This window comes from Alnus glutinosa, chromosome 9 (assembly GCF_958979055.1).
Source record: "Alnus glutinosa chromosome 9, dhAlnGlut1.1, whole genome shotgun sequence".
Lineage (NCBI taxonomy): Eukaryota > Viridiplantae > Streptophyta > Magnoliopsida > Fagales > Betulaceae > Alnus > Alnus glutinosa.
The window spans coordinates 10,616,689-10,637,144 of NC_084894.1; the positions used below are offsets into that span (position 1 = coordinate 10,616,689).

The 20,456-nt window shown below is 41.5% G+C and overlaps 1 protein-coding gene across 1 annotated transcript in view; it reads right to left on the reverse strand.

Annotated features, from left to right (window-relative positions):
* Window positions 1–20,456, reverse strand: part of LOC133876677 (ubiquitin C-terminal hydrolase 13-like) — a 49,343-nt gene that overhangs the window by 10,480 nt on the left and 18,407 nt on the right. Inside the window, exons 11-16 of the mRNA XM_062314935.1 lie at window positions 19,641–19,715; window positions 18,337–18,415; window positions 18,092–18,238; window positions 17,474–17,554; window positions 17,257–17,376; window positions 8,021–8,143 (exon numbers count right to left, since the gene is read on the reverse strand). Of these exons, the coding sequence (XP_062170919.1) occupies window positions 8,021–8,143; window positions 17,257–17,376; window positions 17,474–17,554; window positions 18,092–18,238; window positions 18,337–18,415; window positions 19,641–19,715 (625 nt within the window). The remainder of the gene's footprint in view (window positions 1–8,020; window positions 8,144–17,256; window positions 17,377–17,473; window positions 17,555–18,091; window positions 18,239–18,336; window positions 18,416–19,640; window positions 19,716–20,456) is intronic.

Sequence of the window (20,456 nt, forward strand, 5' to 3'; positions counted from 1 at the left end):
TGGTGCAGTCTTAAGGCTCCGAAGTTCAACTCGTGATGTCGCCTAAGCCTGTTTTGGATTCTTTGATAGCGGTAGAAGTTGCTCTTATCCTGGGTTGTGCTTTTCACGTGGCACAGCCCTTGACGGTGGTGCAGCTTGAGAGTATTGTAGTCGAATCCTTGTTGCCGCCTATACCGTGTTTGCCAACAAGTCTTGGGTCAGCTGGGTTGGATCCCTTGATTCCGGTGGCAATTAAGCCAAGGAAGTGTTATAACCGTAATACCAAGGATAGCCGGTTCACAAAGATTGAGGATAGTCGGCTTGCCGAGACAGTGTCGGTGTTCGTTGCGCCACCAGTGTTGTCTTCTGTCGTCGTTGAGCTGGAGCCTTTTGGTAAGATTACAGACACTGCACCGACGATTGCCCAAGTCCCAGAGTCGAGTGCTGATGTGGGATTTCTCTGGAGGGGTTTTCTGACTTTTCTCAAGCTGAGCTTTTCTGTGGTTCGGGGCTGTCCTGCTCCACCAACTCTCGATGTTATCAATCCGTCATGTTCCCATACCCAGAAGTTCGAATTTGGTCAGTCTTCAGGGATGGTGGTTAGTGATGGGGATGGAGATTTTTGGGGTAAGGAGGATGGAGAGTTTCCATACCATTTGGATGATTTTCCCCCTGACACCTTGTTAGAATGGGCTTTGTTTGGCGATGAGGGGATCAAAGACTTAATAGAGGATACCCCTCGGAAGGTTAAGGGTAGAAGGGAGCTTCTGAATTTGGAATGCTCCATTAATTATGATGCGAATGGAGCATCATCTAGGTGTGGGAAAGACAAGGCTCACGCTTGATAGTGTTCGAGGGTTTTGGGCTTTGTTGTCGTGTGGGTTTTGGGGTTGTGGGTGTTTTTGTTGTTGCTTGGGTTTTAGGCTTGTGGAAACTCCCTGTGTATACGTCCTGTATACTCAGGGGCGCCTTACGCTTTAATAATAAAAATTTACATAACTTACAAAAAAAAAAAAAAAAAAAATCTCAAAACTTCAAGCAATCTCCTTTCCAAATGCACCACATTAAACAAGGGATAACATCCCAATCGATATTAAAATCATTCCAACAAAACCTTCATTTCCAACACGCCAAAAGCTCCACCAACCCACTCTGCTCCAACCATCTGAAAAACCAAATTTTACAACTATTTTGTAATATCAGAGTGAAAAAGAGGTGATAAGGAGTTTCCCCACTCTTTTTATACACATAAGACCAATCCATTACTATGACATGACGCTTGCAAAGATTATCCATAGTGACAAATTTTCCTAAAGATGTTATCCAAATAAAGAAAGCCACCTCAAAGGAGCCTTAGACCTCGAAATGATCTTCCAAGGGAATGAGGAATCGACGTTGTGAAGGAGTACTTCGTAAAAACTTTTTACCTCAAAAGATTATCTTTTTTAAGGAATCCATCCGAACTTATCTTTATCTCCCCGACCTATCTTAATGGAATACAGAGCATTCAAAAAAGAAGATACAAAATCCAACTCTCAATCATGTACCAATCTCATGTCCCATTGTACATCATCACTGAGAGCAAACATGTAGTTAGCCACTATAGCATCCTTATCCCTTGCATTGCAAAATAAATCCAAAAAGGTTTCCTTCAAAGAATGATCCCCACACTAGACGTCATTCCAAAACCTGGTCCAAGAGCCATACAAACAAAACTAGAGAAGGGATCCCAGCCACTCCTAATATGTTTCCAATGACTTCCCCATATGGCCCGATTACAACATTAGAGCATCAACCACCCGACAAACTACAATATGTTTTATCCACTACCTGTCGCCAAAAAGTCTCCCTCTCCGTAGCATACCTCCATAACCATTTCTTCCCCAAAAGAGCCTGATTGAAAGTGAGCATACACCTAATTCACAAACCTCCAAGATGAAAGGGAGTATAAACCTTCTTCCAATTAACAAGATGAAACTTAAACTCACTGTTCAAACCACCCCACAAAAAATCCCTATGCAATTTTCTAATCAATTAGCAACATCTATCGGGATAGGGAAGAGAAAAAAAAAATATGTAGGAAGGTTGGAAAGCATGCTCTTGATTAACGTTAACCGACCACCCTTAGATAAACAGAGTATTTTCCATCCCACTAATCTTATCTCCATTTTCTCAATAAGTGTATCCCATATAAATTTAGCCTTTGAATGGAGCACCCAAAGGAAGGCCCAAGTATTTCAAGGGAGAAGATGAAACCCTGCACCCAAGAATACAAGCCAGACTATTTACATTTGGTACATTGCTAACAGGGATCAATTCAAATTTGGCCAATTAATCTTCAACCCTAAAACAGCTTCAAAGCAAAAGGGGACACGTCTAAGGTACAAAAGATTATTTGGTTCACCCCTGAAGAAGATAAGGGTATCATTCACAAAAAGGAGATGAGAGACAAATAATGAGTCATCATTCCTAACCCCCACTAAAAAACCAAAAATAAAACCCTTATTCACCGCGACTGACATCATTCGACTTAGAGCTTCCATAGCAATCACAAAAAGGAGTGGGGGACAAAGGGTCACCTTGTCTCAGACCACGAGAGCTATAGAAAAAGCCACTGGGAATACTATTAATCAAGATAGAGGACCAAACAGTGTATATGCAGTGCGCAATCCAATTGTCCTTTCTCCACAAAACCTCATCTCTGTAATATCTATGAGGAATAACCAATCGATGAAGGAACATGAAACCATTCTGTTTCAATAGAGGTACGAGAAACGGTTGGGCGCAATGAAGTAGGTGAAGTCGTTGGATTTTGCGAGCTGTTCCAACCACTGTTGGATGTGATTCCAAGAGCCGAACGAGAATGAATACCACACAGAAGTGTCAAGACCAGGCTCCCTAATGGAATGTTTAACCGATCCATTCCGGATCGACCGAATTGGTACGGAAGTTGTAACATGGGAAAACCACGGAAAACACAACATATTTGAATAACCCGGTGACCTACCAATTGTAGAAGTAGGATCTTTGGCAAGCAATAAGCACTTAAATAATACAATTCGAGTGTACCATCTTCTTTCTCATTTCGAGGAAAAGGAGCGGGAGGAAAAGAAAACAACGGAGGGATCCGAATCGGACCTAAAAAACTTCCAACTGACGTGGTCATAAGCCTTCTCTAAGTCCAATTTACATAATACTCCCAGCTCACAAGATTTGAGCCGACTATCTATATATTCATTGGCAATGAGAACAAAATCTAAAATCTGAAGACCTCTAATAAAAGCGTTCCAAGTCTTCGAAATAATATTCTTCAAAACTATTTTCAATCTATTAGCCAATACCTTCAAAATAATTTTATAGACAACACTTGCCATGCTCATAAAACGAAAGTCTTTAACCTCAATAGCCCGACTTTCTTGGAATAAGAGAAATGAAAGTCGCATCAATCTTTTTTTGAACTTGCCATGCTCATGGAACTCAAGAAATACTTTCATAACATATGCTTTGATGGGATGTTTTTTTTTTTTTTTCTTATAAAAAAAAAAACATCCCAACAAATCTAGAAGAAGTCCATAGAAAAACCGTCTAGACCTGGAGCTTTATCACCCATTCAAGTCTTTCACCATCACGAAAACCTCATTTTCCTCGAAAGCTCGCTCCACCCAAACTGCCTCCTCGTCACTAATAGAGTAGAAAAGAAGACCGTCCAAATGTGACTGCCAACTTTCCTTCTCGATATAGAGCTGAGTGAAAAATTGGAATATATGATCCTGAACTTCATCCAGATTAAAAGAGATATCACCATTGATAACCAAATTCTCTATCGTGCTACACTTTCTATTAGAGTTAGCCACCCAATGGAAGAACTTGGTATTTTCATCCCTCTTTTAACCATAACGCCCTCGAATTTTTCCAACTCACCTCCTCCAAAAGAATAGTCTTCTCTAGCTCAATTGTAGGCGCATCCTTCCTCAACTTCTCCTCACTAGAAAGTGATCTTTGTTCTTCAATCTCATCCAGGAAAGTGATTTGAGAGAACTCTCAATAATCTACTGTAGACAACAGTCGAGAAGTGCTCCTCCCACTTGGGAGAGATGAGAAAATTATCGATTCTAGACCATGAGGGAGAATCCTAATTATTAGATCATGTGAAATTCCCAACCTAAACGGGGAAATTCATAAGACCTTGCTCAAAGATAAAGTGCAAGACCTCTTCCATAGCGAGAGAGAAGTCGGCCTCTCCAGATCTTTCACAAGGGAAGAAGGTCGCATTATAATCGCCCCTAATGCACCAAGGCAAATCCCACACCCATAACAACCGACGATCAACATTTGAATTAGGGTCATAGACATTTACGAAAAGCCCACTCAAATCGATCGCTAACACTTTTGAACTTGCATACCACCGAGTAGTTACCCACAATATTCGATTTTTTCCACAACTCTCCAATCCCAAATCAATAAAATACTAACTGATGCCCCTAGGATACAAGTCACACCAATCTAGGAGTTGTCTGCCCCCACAACCTCCGCACTATATTATTTTTATATATAAGTAAATCAATTTCATTAGAAGCGCATAAGGGCACAACCCTAGTACACAGGAAGTTGATAATAGAGGCCCCCTATTAGGGAGAAAGAATAACATGAATCCAAAAATTCATAAAAACTAGAAAAATGCGAAATAATATACGCAGTTATCCATGTGTAAAGGGATTTGAACATAATAACTCTACCACCAAAGCTTCATGATCTTCAAAGCATCTTACATTCCGATTTCTCTAAATACACCACATTAAACACAAAGGTGCCATCTGCCAAACTTCTAAATTGTTACGACTTCCCAACTGACCTCTCTAACTAGCCAATAACTCTATTACCATTCTAGGCATAAATTTCTTGCCACTTCACAGTGTAGAAGAAGATGGTCTATTGACTCCCTACTCCTTTTGCACATACAACACTAATCCACCACTATGACGTTCTTCTTCCTCCGGTTATGCAAAGTCAAAATCTTCCCTAGTGTCGCTATCCACACAGAACGCTCCTCTCAAATGAGCCTTAACTCTCCAAATACTCTTCCGAGGAAATGGGGAGCTAGCAGGATTAGATAACACATGATAAAAAGACCTCACTTCAAACTTCCACCTCTTGGAGGGGGTCCAACATATTCTATCCTCCCCACCTTGTCCCAATCTAATACAATACAAAAGATCAAAGAACATAGTCACTAAGTCCACCGCCCAATTATGCACTTGTCTGATAAAATCTATACTCCATTGAAGATTTCCACTAACAAATTGCATATGCTTCACACTATACTCCTGGATATCTCCTCCAATTTAGTCTCCTGCAATGTTACTATGTTAGCCTTCCACATCCTAAGGAGATTTCTAGAACGCATACGTTTATTCACTTCATGCAGACCTCCCACATTCCAAGAAATACTTTTCGGTTTCAGAAGGGAACATAAGACAACCACCCTCTTCTACCACCAGATTTGGACGACGAACCTTTAGAGAGATAATTGATGGAACAATCTAGTCTTCTCAGTTCTTTGTTGCCTTTAGGAATCAACTAAGAAGAACTAGAAGGAGAAGCCTGACTCAAAACATCCCTGTTGTGACTACTTCAATAGAATCAAAAGGGGCCATAATCTCCTTTTCAAATTTATCACAAGGCATACCAAAAGAATTACTACATCCTTTGATCTTCTATTTTACCCACTTGAAGTTTCTTGTCCAGAAAAACCAATCGGCTCTGAAACTACAAGGAGGCAAAAATTAATCGCTCACAGAAAATTGGCTTGCCCAAGGAGAGTTATCCAAATCTAGTATATCCTTCTCATAATCTAACCCACTGCCCTAAAATCTAAGGCAGAAAACAACTCCTCTCTAGAGCTACTAGCACTACTGACATAACTCCCAGCTACAAAAACAGAAGATACAATTCCTTTCCCCTTGTCAAAACTAACACTACCACCCCCAACTTCTCAAAGAAGGAAGGCATATTGGAGAGGGAAGAAAATCAGGCAAGGAAATCCACTTCCCCCCTTTTACTAGAATTTCCCAATCTGAATATTTAGAATCAGCCTCATCACGAAAGGGGCCCAAAGTAGACGCATAAGGCTTTTCTGAGCTCATTGCCGGCGTCAATACCTTCGCTAGAGCCAACCAGCCGGCATAATTGAGGTGCCCCCCAGAATTGTGTTCGTCACCACGAACACCCATATCTTGGAGTCCAAGGCTGAGAAAGACCGTCACAACCTCATCACTGACGATTTCCTAAGGTGGGAGTGAGAGAGATTGTGACTGGGTGTTCGATGCCATCTCCATCAACGAAGGGCCACCAACGAGAGGAGGGAAAATGTTTTGCACCCACCCCCCCCCCCTCCCCCACAAGAAGCCCTAACACCCCTTCCAAGCACTGCCCACACTAAAACAAAGATCATCAGGACAGGACGATGAGACTATCAGCAATCCAACAAGTTGAGCGAAGCTCACGCCCATCCCCCACATGGCCTGTACCCACATCCAAGACCTTACTTGAAGAATACCCAGCCCACGCATTCACCATCCACTTGAGAGTGGGCTCAATCCTGGGCCAAAACACTCGTGGGGCACTCGGGCCATTACTCCTTATTAGCAAAGTTAGGTTGGCCCAACAATTTTGGGCCTTATGCTTCATCAAGTGGCTTTTGAGAGGGTTGGACCCTCATTGCTTTCATGGCCTGTTTCAAAAAAGTAAAACTCTCTAGCCCAACTTCTCCAAGCCCACATCCAACAGCTTGATTACCCGGTCCACTTATCTTCTCAAAAATCTAGTTGTTTTCTCAAATTTCGGAGGGCCCACTAACGTCCTTTACACCCCTCGAACCACTCCCAACTATCTGCACCACGATCAATACCAATGTAAAACATGGGATTTGAGGCATCCCAGCCACTCCATGCCCGATAACTTCTGAACCAATGACACTGTAGCAACCGGCCTGGCGTCGTCCTCCATGCATGACGTGGATTTCACTGCACACTTATCAGGTCCAACCAAGGCCTTGACATACGACCTCTTGACTCCGCCTCCTGTCGAAGCACACAACATTGGCGCCGAAGACATCATTGAACATACAAATGAGTAGCAACCTTGGGTATCCCAGAATGAATGGTGTTATTAACTTTCTAACCATCACCTAAGTTTGGAAAATTTCTAGCATCTTTAGTAGCTCAAGAACGAATCTGGACCATCCCCAACCACCTCTACCTTCCAATACCTCCACGAAGACCTCCAACCACCACCTCCATATTCCACGACAGCCACATAACGTCCAAACTTATTCGCACACCGTTGGGCAATTAAGGCTTTGGAGCCCACCCTAGAGGGATTCAGAAAACTTCTTTGTGGCCTCTGCATGAAGCAAATCTACCACGGTAGCCAACAACTAATTCGCTCCCACTCTACACTCAGGGACAGAGTGCACGAGGCCCTTGCTCCTTCCACATGTAAGACTGATACCCCTCTTCCAAACGAACTCGAAGCCCTAGCTTCCACTTAGAGCCAACTCAAATAACCCATTACAAAAAACAAAAACATAAAAAAATACCTAGGCTAACATCGTTGCCAGAAAACTCAACAAAACAACTAAGGAGCGAAGGGACGAGCCAAAGAACGGGCGGGGGGCGGGGGGGGGGGGGGGGGGGGGGGGGTCGAGAGAGAGCTAAGGATTTGGAGGGGATCCAAAAAGCAACCAATATAAGCGCAGTAAAGTAGAATTCCTCAGCCAACTAAAACAAACAACCATACCTATTACCCAAGATGTGGAATGTGAGGATAATAGTCACCAACTTAAATCAATGTGTTTGCACAAAAAAAAACAACATGAAAACAAAGGTATAGTATATGCTAAAAGATACAGCTTTTTCGTTGCTGAAAGCATCAGAACAAAGCGATGTCATATCAAAGCCTTTCCAGCCAAAATTCTTGAAAAAAAAAAAAGAATCAGAACACAGAGCACATAAAGAAACATCAGCAAGCAAAAGATATTTACTGATTGAGTTTCCTCCATAGGCGTCAATGGCCGGTTTGGGCGATAAGTGTGGTTTTGCCGCTTTGCCCACAGCCAAAAACGCTGGAACTGCACTGGTATACCAAACTCTCTAGCAACCTCCTCCTGCATGCACCATATTTGTAAGTCAACAATATAACTACAAACAAAAAAAAATTGATAACAAACCTGAAAAGTACAGCCATAGTTATGATATACGGAACAAATAGGCCATCATTAAAAACTGAAAAATAAATGTAAACTGACTATAATTGGGAAATCGTGTCAATGTATACTCTGGCACTTCGGACAGGGAACAATAATCAGACAGTTACAATCACAGACTTTTTTGCTGGCCGAATACTCCAAACTATTCTGTATATTCAAGTGCATGCTATTTTATAACCACTCTCCACATGTAGCTGATAACTCTCTTCGGAAAACCTTACGTCCATCAATATTACAAAGAGAAATGTCAGTTTGAATCACTAACACGCCATAGTACCTCTTGAAAATTAAAGGAAACAAAATAATGTTGAGTAAGTGGGCTATCTGCATGTGCAAGGTCCATTCTTGGACCCACTTTAAGCAAAAATGTTAGAAATTACACCCATATCCAGAGTTTACCACCCACGATCCTACTTTATCTGAGAACAATGGATTAATTTTTTTAGGCCTCATTTGGTAACAGTTTTGAAAACATTTTTCTTTTTTTCTTTTTTTCTTTTTTTTTGATAAGTAATTTCAAATTCAAAAAACACACTTTTCTCAAAACTATTAACAAACAATTCAAATCATAAAACACTTTTCAAAACACAAACCCTTTTTAGAAAACTTTTCTTTTTTTGATAAGTAATTGCAATAATATAAAAAAGCGCAAAGGGGCGCAACCCTTATATACGGGAAGTATACAAGAGAACCCCTAACAGGGACGAACAGAGAATAAATTTAAAAATTCAACATAAGTAAAAGAGCTCAAACAATGATGGGGCGCTATCCAAAAATATAAAGTATTGAGCAACCGCTTCCGTAGCTCCACCATGGATGTCTCTACATCTTCAAACAGCCTAGCATTCCGTAGCTTCAAACCTTAAAAGAATATCTTTATAAAATAGATGCTTTATTTTTCAGCTATAGGGGCTAACTTATTACTTAAATAAATTTAAAAATAAAAAATAAAAAATATTAGAGACAGGTGGCCACACAGCCACCTCCAACGGATGAAAGGGGTGGCCGTGTGGCCACCTCTGTCAGACAAGGGTGGCCCCGTGGCCACCCTGACCAAATCGGGATGGCCGCGAAGCCACCCCTCTCCTCTGCTAAGGGTGACCACATGGCCTCATTCTTTCCAAATACTTCATCAGCAACAAAGCCACTCTATACCCAAGAATGCTCGCCAAACCCTCTACATCACCCATATCACCTATAGGAACTAGCTCTGACTTGGACAAATTTTTTTTTATAAGTAATAATTTATTAAAAAGCGTTAGACGCCTCTAAGTACACAAGCAGTATACACAAGCAGCTCCAAACGAGCAGAAAGCTCAAGCCCTCAAACCCAAAACCCATGAACAGCAAAGCCTAAAATCCCTGAGGCACTCAACGGTAGAAGGGAAATTTATCTTCAACCTCGACACCACTTCAAACATAAAGTGCACAGCAGGTTACGAAGTTGTTCACAATGAGCCTCAGAAAAAATCAACGTACCATTTGCAAACAATAAATGTGAAACTATCATCTCCTCATGATTCCTCGATCCCACTGAAAATCCTGATAAGAGTCCATTGTCCACAGTAACAAACAACATCCTACTTAATACCTCCATAACAACCACAAACAATAAAGGAGACAACAGATCCCCCTGTCTTAGTCCACGCGAGCTATTAAAGAAACCATATTGAGATCCATTAATGAGAATGGAAAACCGTACCATAGTTATGCAATGTTCTATCCAATCTCGCCGTCTCTCCCCAAAGCCAAATCTATTCAACACTCTATCAAGCTTACCTACGTACTTTCTATCTCTTTTCCCTATTCCTGTGGGAGTGGCAAATCGTTTGGAGAAATTTCAGAGAGATTTCCTTTGGGGTGGTGTTGGAGATGAATTTAAATTTCATTTGGTTAATTGGCGTACGATTTGTTCTTCTAAAGCTTCAGGGGGGCTAGGAGTGAGAAATTTGGTTATGTTCAACAAAGCCTTGATGGGTAAATGGTTATGGAGATATGCTATGGAGAGAGATGCTTTTTGGAGAAAGGTGGTGGATGTCAAATATGGTAGTTTGAGGAGTGGTTGGTGTTCTAAGGAGGTTGGGGGTTCTTATGGGTTTGGCGTGTGGAAAAGTATTAGGAGGGGATGGGATGGTTTTGCTGCGCATGTGAGCTATGAGATCGGGAATGGTTCGAAAGTTCTGTTTTGGCATGATGTATGGTGTGGGGAAATTCCTTTGAAGATCCTCTTTCCAGATTTGTTCCTTATTGCTAGAAGAAAGGATGCTTGGGTGGCGAAAATTATGCAGAGACAAAATGGCACCATCTTATGGAATATTATGTTTTCTCGTTCAGTTCATGATTGGGAGGTCGAAGCGGTTAGTAGGTTTTTTGGGATGTTGTACACCCTTAAAGTTAGCAGCGAGGGAGAGGATAAGTTGTGTTGGGTGCCAACGCGAAAGAAATCTTTTGAGGTAAAGTCCTACTATAAGTTATTGTCTAGTCCTACTCAGTCTTCATTTCCGTGGAAAAGTATTTGGAAAGCTAATGTTCCCTCGAGAGTGGCTTTCTTTGTTTGGATGGCAACTTTAGGGAAATCTTTAACTTTGGATAACCTTCGAAAGAGAAACATTATCGTGATGGATTGGTGCTCTATGTGTAAGACCGCTGGAGAATCCATTGATCATTTGTTTCTGCATTGTATGGTGGCTACAGAATTGTGGAGGGCGCTTCTGCAATTGTTTGGGGTGGAGTGGGTAATGCCGGGGTCGGTGAAAGACATGTTGGGGAGTTGGAGGGGCCAGAAGGGTAATCGGACTTCGATACAGATTTGGCGCATGGCTCTATTGTGTTTGATGTGGTGCGTTTGGAGGGAACGGAATGCACGCTGTTTTGAAGATTGTGAGACTGGTTTGTCGAATCTGAAAAGAAAAATGCTTCAAATGTTGTTTATGTGGAGAGTTAGAATTAAGTTAATGCATGAATGTTCCTATTTTGATTTCTTAGATAGATGTTCTCTATGTTCTTTACATTAGGGGTTCCTTGTATACATCCTGTGTACTTTGGGTTGCGCCCCTTTGCGCCTTTTCAATATATTTTACTTATCAAAAAAAACAGCTGACGTTACTACCAGTCTTTTTCAACAAGCATGTCCACAACTGTGCTGAAATTGCCTAATATACTCCAAAAAAAAATTAGCACTAATGACCATAAATCCCTTACCGCCATATAATGAAGTAAAAAGTGATCTACCAACTCACCACTCCCCTTACCCATGCACCACCAATCCACAAAGTGACTCAACCTTTGCCATCAGCCTTGAAAAAAGCCACTACCCACTGATTTGTCCATAAACTGTCATGAAGTGACCCATTTTGCCAACCATCAGTGAAGTTACTGAAGGAAAACTAAGCTAGCGTCATTTTGGTGTACTAGAGTAGTTACTCCATAAGGCCATGAAGCCTGGGAAACAAAAGATGAAATTTTTCTTAATATTAATAAAAAAAGATATTATAACGTATAAAATCAAAACATTTTAATTTCTAAAAAAATTCAATATTTTGCCTTGCAATATGCACTGTCAAAACACCAACCTTGACCAATCTTGTTAAGAAAGAGGAAGGGTGGGAAATGAAGAAGAATGAAGACTTTGCTCTCTGCTTCTTCCTGTTTTCAGAGGTCTTGGGGAGAGTCCAGGACCTCAATTCAAACCCCCCCCCCCCCCCCCCCCCCCCCCCCCCCCCCCCCCCCCCCCCCCCTCCCTCCCTCCCTCTTCAAAATAACTCCTTAACCTGAAAGAAATTAATTTCTTCTTTTTTTATGAATAATACTTTATTGAGAGACAACCACCCTAAAGGCGTCTGAAATCTAGAAATGCTACCACCTAACTTGAAATGCTAATGATTATGCACTATAAGAACTATAAAATAATAAGTAATAAGCACAAATGATTCAGCATCATGGTAGTACAAAATAACTATATCTAACTTTTTTTTAAAGGTTGGAAGGGAATAGGTAAGTGAAGAGTAGGTAAGCAGGAAGTATGGAGCAAACAACAAAGGCAGTTCTCAAGTACAGGAGACTTGCAAAAAAGTAGAGGAATTTTTTATTTTTAATAAGTTAGAGAATTTTATAAAAAGCGTAAAAGGCGCCCCTAAGCATACATGAAATATACAAAGAGGAAACCAAAACAGGAGAGAGAGGAGAGGGAGGAAAAACCCAAAAACAGGAGGCAACCCAAAGACCCCTACAAAACCAACCCACAAAACCCAAAGAATAAAACATCACATCAGAGGCCCTCTTGCCTTGCCCCGACTAGAACCAAAACCCCTGGCATCATAATTAATTGTGCACTATAGGTTCTTCACTTCACGACACCCTTTAAACTTAGGAGTAGAGACTGGAGCCTTTAGACAATGCTCCGCATCAAATAGAGCCATGAAGTCTAAAAAGTCCTTCTCATTCCCCTCGTGTGAGACCCCCAAAGTTTGAAAACAGAGGCTAAGATCAATTGCTGCCCTGGAAGGACCACCTAGCTCTTTAAGACCACCTCCCCGCGAAGAATCATCAACAAAGGCTGTCCCAGGAGACTCGCCCACTTCTGAAGAAGGGGCTGTGCCCCTTGGGAGAAGAAAGCCACGCCGAAGAATAGGCTGACAACCCTCGACTTGAGCAAGTGTAGACACTATCCCGTTCTTTGTTGGTTCTAACAAGGGCTTGGTAGCAACCCCAAATGATGGCAAGGAAGAAGCCTTGGGAACACCGAAAGTCTCAAGAGCCTCCACAAGCAGATGCTTATCCAATTTGCCAACCTTATTCTTCCGGGAGTATTTAAGCACAGACTTGGATTCCGACGAGTAAATAGGCGCTCCAAACTCCGACATCACAAGGAGAGAATAACGCAACCTTTCGCCAAGAGCTGCCGCTTCTGATAAGTAAACGCTGGGAGCTGGACCAAACCCATCTAGAGTCAGAGAAGGAGCCAGCAGTAAGCCTCAGACGAAGACGACAACAGAGGACCCTCACCCAGAGTAGATCTCACCAAGGACGCCGAAGATAGCTCAGCTGCAGAAAGCGTCGGGATGCAACCCACGGTTGACTGCTTCGAAGCAACGGCAAACATCTCAACAAAAGCCGTCAGAGATGAGACCTTCAGAGAAGAAGGAGAGTGCACAGCAGACACCAAGTACTCACCTGACGAACAGCTTGAAGCAATCGGCGCCGGAGAAGCAACGGTGCCTGCCGAAGTCGCCTGGCCCAAGGTCGAACCCAGACTCGCTCTCAAACACACAGAGAAAGCATTGGAGGGAATGGATTAAATTTTGCGTTTCTACAATAAAATTTTCCATTTTGGTTAATGGCGTCCCTTCTAGTTTCTTTCAGGGCTCGCGGGGGATTAGGCAAGGTGATCCTCTTTCTCCTTTGCTGTTTGTGGTGGTTATGGAAGCGCTTAGCAGGATGTTGAATGCGTCTATGCTCCAAGGCTTGCTGTCAGGTTTCTCAGTGGGCTTCATGGGTAATGAAACTTTAGTGGTGAATCATTTACTGTTTGCGGATGATACCTTAATTTTTTGTGGAGCACAGGCCGAGCATGTTCGAAATTTGAGGTGTACCTTCTTATGTTTCGAAGCGGTGTAAGGGTTGAGGATCAATTTAGGCAAACCCGAATTGGTCCCTATTGGCGAGGTGGAAGATGTAGAGTCTTTGGCACATATTCTAGGTTGTAGAATTGGGTCTCTACCGATGACTTATTTGGGTATGCCGTTGGGGGCACCGTTCAAATCTGTTTCTATTTGGAATGGGGTTATTGAGAAGGTGGAATGAAGGTTGGCTAGTTGGAAGAAACTATATTTATCCAAGGGTGGTAGGGTGACATTGATTCATAGTACTCTTTCTAGCATTCCTACTTATTATTTATCTCTGTTCCCTATTCCTGTGAGTGTAACTAAGAAACTGGAGCGGCTTCAAATGGAGTTTCTGTGGAGTGGTTTGGGTGATGAGATTAAATTTCACTTAGTCAATTGGCATCGAGTTTGTACTCCAATCAAGGCGGGTGGACTAGGAGTTCATAACGTTATTAATTTTAATCAAGCCTTATTGGGGAAGTGGATTTGGAGGTTCTCTCAGGAGCGCGATGCTTTGTGGAGATCGGTGATTGAGGTGAAGTATAGGAGTGTGAGGGAAGGTTGGTGTTCTTTACCGGTTACGGGGCCTTATGGTGTTAGTGTTTGGAAGTTTATTTGAAGGGGATGGGATAATGTTGCCAAGTATTTGTGTTTTGAGGTGGGTGATGGGTCACATATTCACTTTTGGCATGATTTATGGTGTGGGGACAAGCCTCTCAAGCTCAGTTATCCAGCTTTGTACTCTATTGCGCGTTCTCCTAATGCTTGGGTGGTGGATAATTTGTCTGTGGTAGGAGGCGTGGTTCATTGGAATGTTCTCTTTACGCGCTATGCTCAAGATTGGGAGGTGGAGATGGTGATGTCCTTCTATGAACAGTTATACTCTACTCGGGTTCGGCATGGGGAGGTTGATAGGGTGGTGTGGAATCTTTCCAAGAGGAGAAATTTTGAAGTGAAGACTTTCTACAAAGCATTAGTTTGTCACGAAGCGGCTTCTTTTCCTTGGAAGGGTATATGGCGTGTTAAAGGTCCGAAGCGGGTAGCGTTCTTTGTTTGGACAACGGCTTTAGGAAAGATTTTAACTCATGACAATTTACGTAGGCATGATATCGTGGTGGTAGAGTGGTGTGTTATGTGTAAAAAGTACGGGGAATCCGTTGATCACCTTCTTCTTCATTGTGATGTGGCTCGGATTGTTTGAAGTTCTTTTTATAACTTGTTCGGGGTGGAATGGGTTATGCCTAGTAGTGTCTTGGATTCATTGAGTGGTTGGAGCACTTTGCTGGGTCGTAGTCCTGTTCTCCGTATTTGGAAGCAGGTTCCTTTATGTGTTTTGTGAGGCTTGTGGCGTGAGAGAAATTCTAGGCTTTTTGAGGATAGGGAGGTATCGATTGGGGTTCTTTGTAGAAATGCGCTTAAAATGTTATATCTTTGGGTGTCAGCGCATAGCTCGGGTAGTATGCTGTTCGCTGATTTTTTACTTTCTTGTTCGTTTCTTTCCTCTGTTAAGGGGCTCTTTGTATACTTCTTGTGTACTAAAGTTGTGCCCCTCTGCGCTTTTTAATGAATTCTTACTTATCAAAGAAAAAACAGCCCACTCTACTGGACCTATCCCTAAAACGCCTCCAGCCCAACCCATAACCACTCTTAAGCAACCGACCCAACCCAAATCTGCCCATTCTCCACTTCAGCCCAACAGAGGAGTGCAAGCCCAAAAAAAGCCTATGCTCACAAGCCCAACCAAGCCACTCTTCAAAAAGACCGATAAGCTTCCTAAGAACCCCAAACTCCTCTGAGGCGTCACCATCACACTTCTTCAAGCATGCCAAACTGCCACTTCTGGACACGAAAACCTCTGAAGCGTCACCTTCACCCACTGCAACCCTCTGCATGGAACACGCCACACTGCACCCACAAGAACCTCGAATCTTGGAGTCACCAACAAGACAGTCTTTACCCAGAGGATCAAAAGAAAAACACTCCATTGCATAACAGTCCACCGCCTACCGAATCATCTCCTGCTCCTGACCCATTGGAATAAGCTTTTACATCTCACACTAGACAACAGGAACCGACTGAACCTGAGGCCCGTCAATTACAACAGGAGCCGGCGAGCGTACCACCTCAATGAACGACAAAACGCCCGCGACCTTACCCAATATCTTCCCCGCCAGAGCGCCACTAGAAGATGACGACACCATCTTGGAACCAAAAAAACCAACACTTTGCTCAACTCCCCAGAAACACGACCCCACCCCCGCTTGTCACGGCCTTCAGGGAACACTACCATTCCTCTCCGGCCACCCACATCGTAAACCGCCACCTCCAAGAACTGGCCAGAGCTATTACCACCTAACCGAACGATGGACACCTTCGAACCCTCCCTGAAAGATTTCACGAACAACTCAGAACCACGATCTCGCAGCACCTCTTCCACCATCAACAGCAACCAAGCTACGCAACGCTTGCCCAGCAAAACCCACCCCGAGAACCCATTCCTCTTTTCCACCACCCTCAACTCAACCGACCCTTTCACCACAAAGAAGGTGAAAGATTTTGCCTCGACAAAGAATCGGTTCTCCATACCCAACCGCACAAGACAACCCCCGAGGGGTTCGCAGCAGCCACGCGGCCACGTGGAGCTCACATGACTAAAAACCAAGAGATGCAAGCTGATCAAATCCAACAAACTCTATGGGGTGCAGAACCACTCTCTACTTAGCACTCCTAGACAAGTCAAAGAGAAAGAAAGGAGGAAGGGAGATATCTAAGGCTGAAGACTAACGGGACGCGCCTACACGCGCCACCATTGGGGAGAGGAGAGCGGAGAGAGCGTTTGTGGAAGTGTTAAACGAAAACAAAAGAAGAGAGTAAATTTCATTTCACCAAGAGAAACAATTGCGAGAAAAATGCAACTAGAACAAGCATTTCTCGTTTTTTTGGATCTATAGCGACTAGCATCATGTTCCTTTGAATCAATGCCAAAGTTACATAATCTCCCAAGATATTATGAGCATTCACTCAATTGATAGAAAGTCAATTAAATGGTAGATACCTCTCTAAACTTTAATAGTATTAAGTTTGACACAGATAGAAAAGTAGAGGAATTACAACCCACAGTATAGCACCAAGTTAATTGGCACCTTTAATATAGATATATATACACATAACCTAATACATACATACATATATTATGTTCTTTCACTTTCAAGGGAAAAGAAATTGAAAAATATTGCCTCCACCAATTTAATGAACAGGGTAATCAAAATCATCCCCATGGAAATCAGAAGTAATGGATCGCTGCTTTTGAAATCAAACATAACCACACCAAAATTAGAACCTGGCCTGCATACAACTATTTCTTAGGTAATGGCAAATTGGAAACAGCAAGCAGATTCCATTTTGTACCTTGAAAAGGTTAAATGGCATCTGCTTTTGAATGCGAAAGCTCCGAACTTTTTCGTGATCCGCAAGATCAAAATATATATCCCTTCCAATCTGCTCTGCAAGATCTTCGTCTCGTGCAACCTACACAAACCATATAAGTCAGTCATAAGCTAAAAATGCTCCACCATCCATGCAGACAAGTTAATGCTCGGAAGTTTGTTACATTAGAAGTACCAACCTTTATAATAGTATAAAGATGTGCCTCTGCCTTCTCTTTCTTTTTGTACTCTTTTTCTTCTTGCTCTTTTTTCAACCTCTCCTGGAACAAGGCAATTAAAGTAATCAGGCCTGATTTCCAAAACAAAGCAATTTGGTCAAAGAAGATATAATAGATAAATGGGACTCCAAAAACAAGAAAGCTTTGCTTGAAATTAGTCCATTTAAGAGGACCATCTGGAATTTTTCAAAGGACAAAGAAGCAAAGCACAATCTCACTTTCGAGTTCATTGACTTCTCATGAAAAGCTAAAGCAGAATACTACAGATTCATTAGGCTCATTGGACTTCAGTCACCAAGCCGAGAGGCTCGTCTGAAATCATTCATGAGATGAAAGATCCCCCCTTAATCCAGTTTGAACTTCTTCAAGTTAACAGGCCAAACTCAAGCATCTCATCACAAGTTGGCTCGATTCATTTTCTTTTTATAGGAAAACACGACTCATGCACTAGTACGGGATTGAACCTGAGACCTCAAGCCACCCCTAGTGCATGGAGATGATGCCATTTGGCCAAGAGATAATTGGCAACTAGGCTGAATTCATTGTTAACTCTAAATAAGTGTAAAACCAGCAACTTACCCTAAGATGTTCTGCAATGTCCTTCTCATCCACATTACAGATTATTTTGTCCTTGTCACTTTCACGTATATACACCAGCATGTATGCATTTGAATATTTGGTAAATTTAAAAGGAGTGTTATTGAATCCAGGATTCGTCTGTGGTAACTGTTAAAGTTGGCAAGTAAATCATAAACAGTGAGGAATAATTATTAAATGAAAAATTAAAAATCAAATATTACAAGTTGAGCCCACAAAAACACTACCTCTTCCTCACCACCATACTGCTCCTCCAATGCCCTCTTCACATCTTCTTTTGTTACTCTTTCATCATCAAATTTGTACCTGAACCCAGTAGATCTTAATAATAAACTACAGAATAAAGAAAGAGTTGACAACAACCAGCAATGTCGGGCACTCAGTCTCCAAGGATCCTACATTTAATGTTTAAGTTCAATTAAATCTCTAGAAAATTTTAAACTCACAGTACTCAAACTGTTAACTGGAAAACTGGGACCCGAAGCTAGCTTTAGAGTTTAGGGCCCATTCATTATCAAGCTTATACCATAAACTCACTCAGATTCATGCAACACGGAAACAAAACTATAGAATAGAAGTTATTCTTGATTATGACAGTGGCACCAAGCATTAACCCTAAAGTTTTTCATTTGTAATCCTCGCATGCAATAAAATTTTAGAAATGATGAAAAATCTCACTACCTGTACATCTGAACAGACAAAGCAGGACTAAACAATTAATAACAAAATTTCACTATATATATGATTTACATTTGACAGATTATGATACATATTAAAAACTCAAAAGTGTATTGAAACAATTCAAATATACTACAGCTAACAGGGGAAAATAATTTTTTTTTTTATAAAGGCATACAACCAGAATGAATCATAGAACCTCCTATTATATGACAGATGAACCACATGGCTTTAATTCAAAATATACCATACAGTTTTATCTCTAAGCTTCAAAAATTGGTTCCAAACAGTGAAATAGCAAGAAGTCAAACAAACTGACGCATGTGAGGCAAGTGCACAGGCAAGGAGGCAGACCCTTCTACAGGCATTTTAAACGAAAAGAAAACAACCACACATACAAGTAACACTCTCAACATATGATGGAACAGAAGAGGTACAGGATTGACAAGACTATACAAAAAATAATTGAGATCTACAACATCATGACCCTTGTAAAAAAATTGCAGGCAACAGACACATTAATGCTCATCCACAAATTTATAAGTATAGGATGGGATATTGTATCCAATAAGTGTCAGAACATAAGTTATGGACTGAATACAGGCACTATCTATTGACTTATGCGTGAATGAGTGTCTATTATGTATTTATATATGTACACCTCTACATTTTTGCTGCTTCCAACTAACCACTTGGTGATGAAACTTAAGTTGATGTCCTAAAATCATGCATCATTGATTAATATAGGCTTACACCATGGATGCAAAATTAAGAGTTGTGGCATGTGTGAGGAATGGGCACCTGAAAAAAAGGAAGAAAAAAAAAAAAAAAACACACACACACACACACATACCACTGATCACCAAGAGTCGGCCTGATAAAGGCATAATAATGTCCACCATGCACACCACCACTGTGTACCAAAACACTGTAAGCAAAGCAAACCACATAAGTACCAAAACGTACCATGAACATCAAAGACAATTAATGGTAGGAATAAGAAAAGCATAAAACAAGTCTAAACAATGTGGCATGTCTGTATAGGATTGATTTTTGCATCTAACAGTACAGTCCATTCTTATAATTTTCCCTTCACTCTCTCCTACTATAATGAAGTCATATATGTTTGGGATAATTGCACCACTAGTCCTTGGGGTTAGCCTAAATTACGAATCACTCCTTGTGGTACAAAAAGTTTATGAAGGATCCTTGTAGTAAACTATAATTACAAATCACTCCCTGAACCCATTTTCCGTCCACCAAGTTAACAGAATCCGTTAGTTTGCCACGTCATAGTAAGACAACCTCTAAATATCATTTGTATTGTAATCCACTAACGGACTCTGTTAACTTGGTGGACGGAAAACAAGTTTAAGGAGTGGTTTGTAATTATAGTTTACCACAAGGACCATCCATGAACTTTTAGTACCACATGGAGTGATCATAATTTAGGCCAACCTCAGAGACCAATGGTGCAATTATCCTTATATGTTTTAGAGTAATAAAGAACAAAATGAAGTATATTTTTTCCCTTCACTCTGTCGTCCTATAAATATGAAGAAACTATCCTATATGCTTCCGGGTGATAAGGAATAAATGTAGCACAGAAGTACCTCTCTCAAACCAATCGACTAAGCACACCAGTGTACATATATATCATAGCCCATAT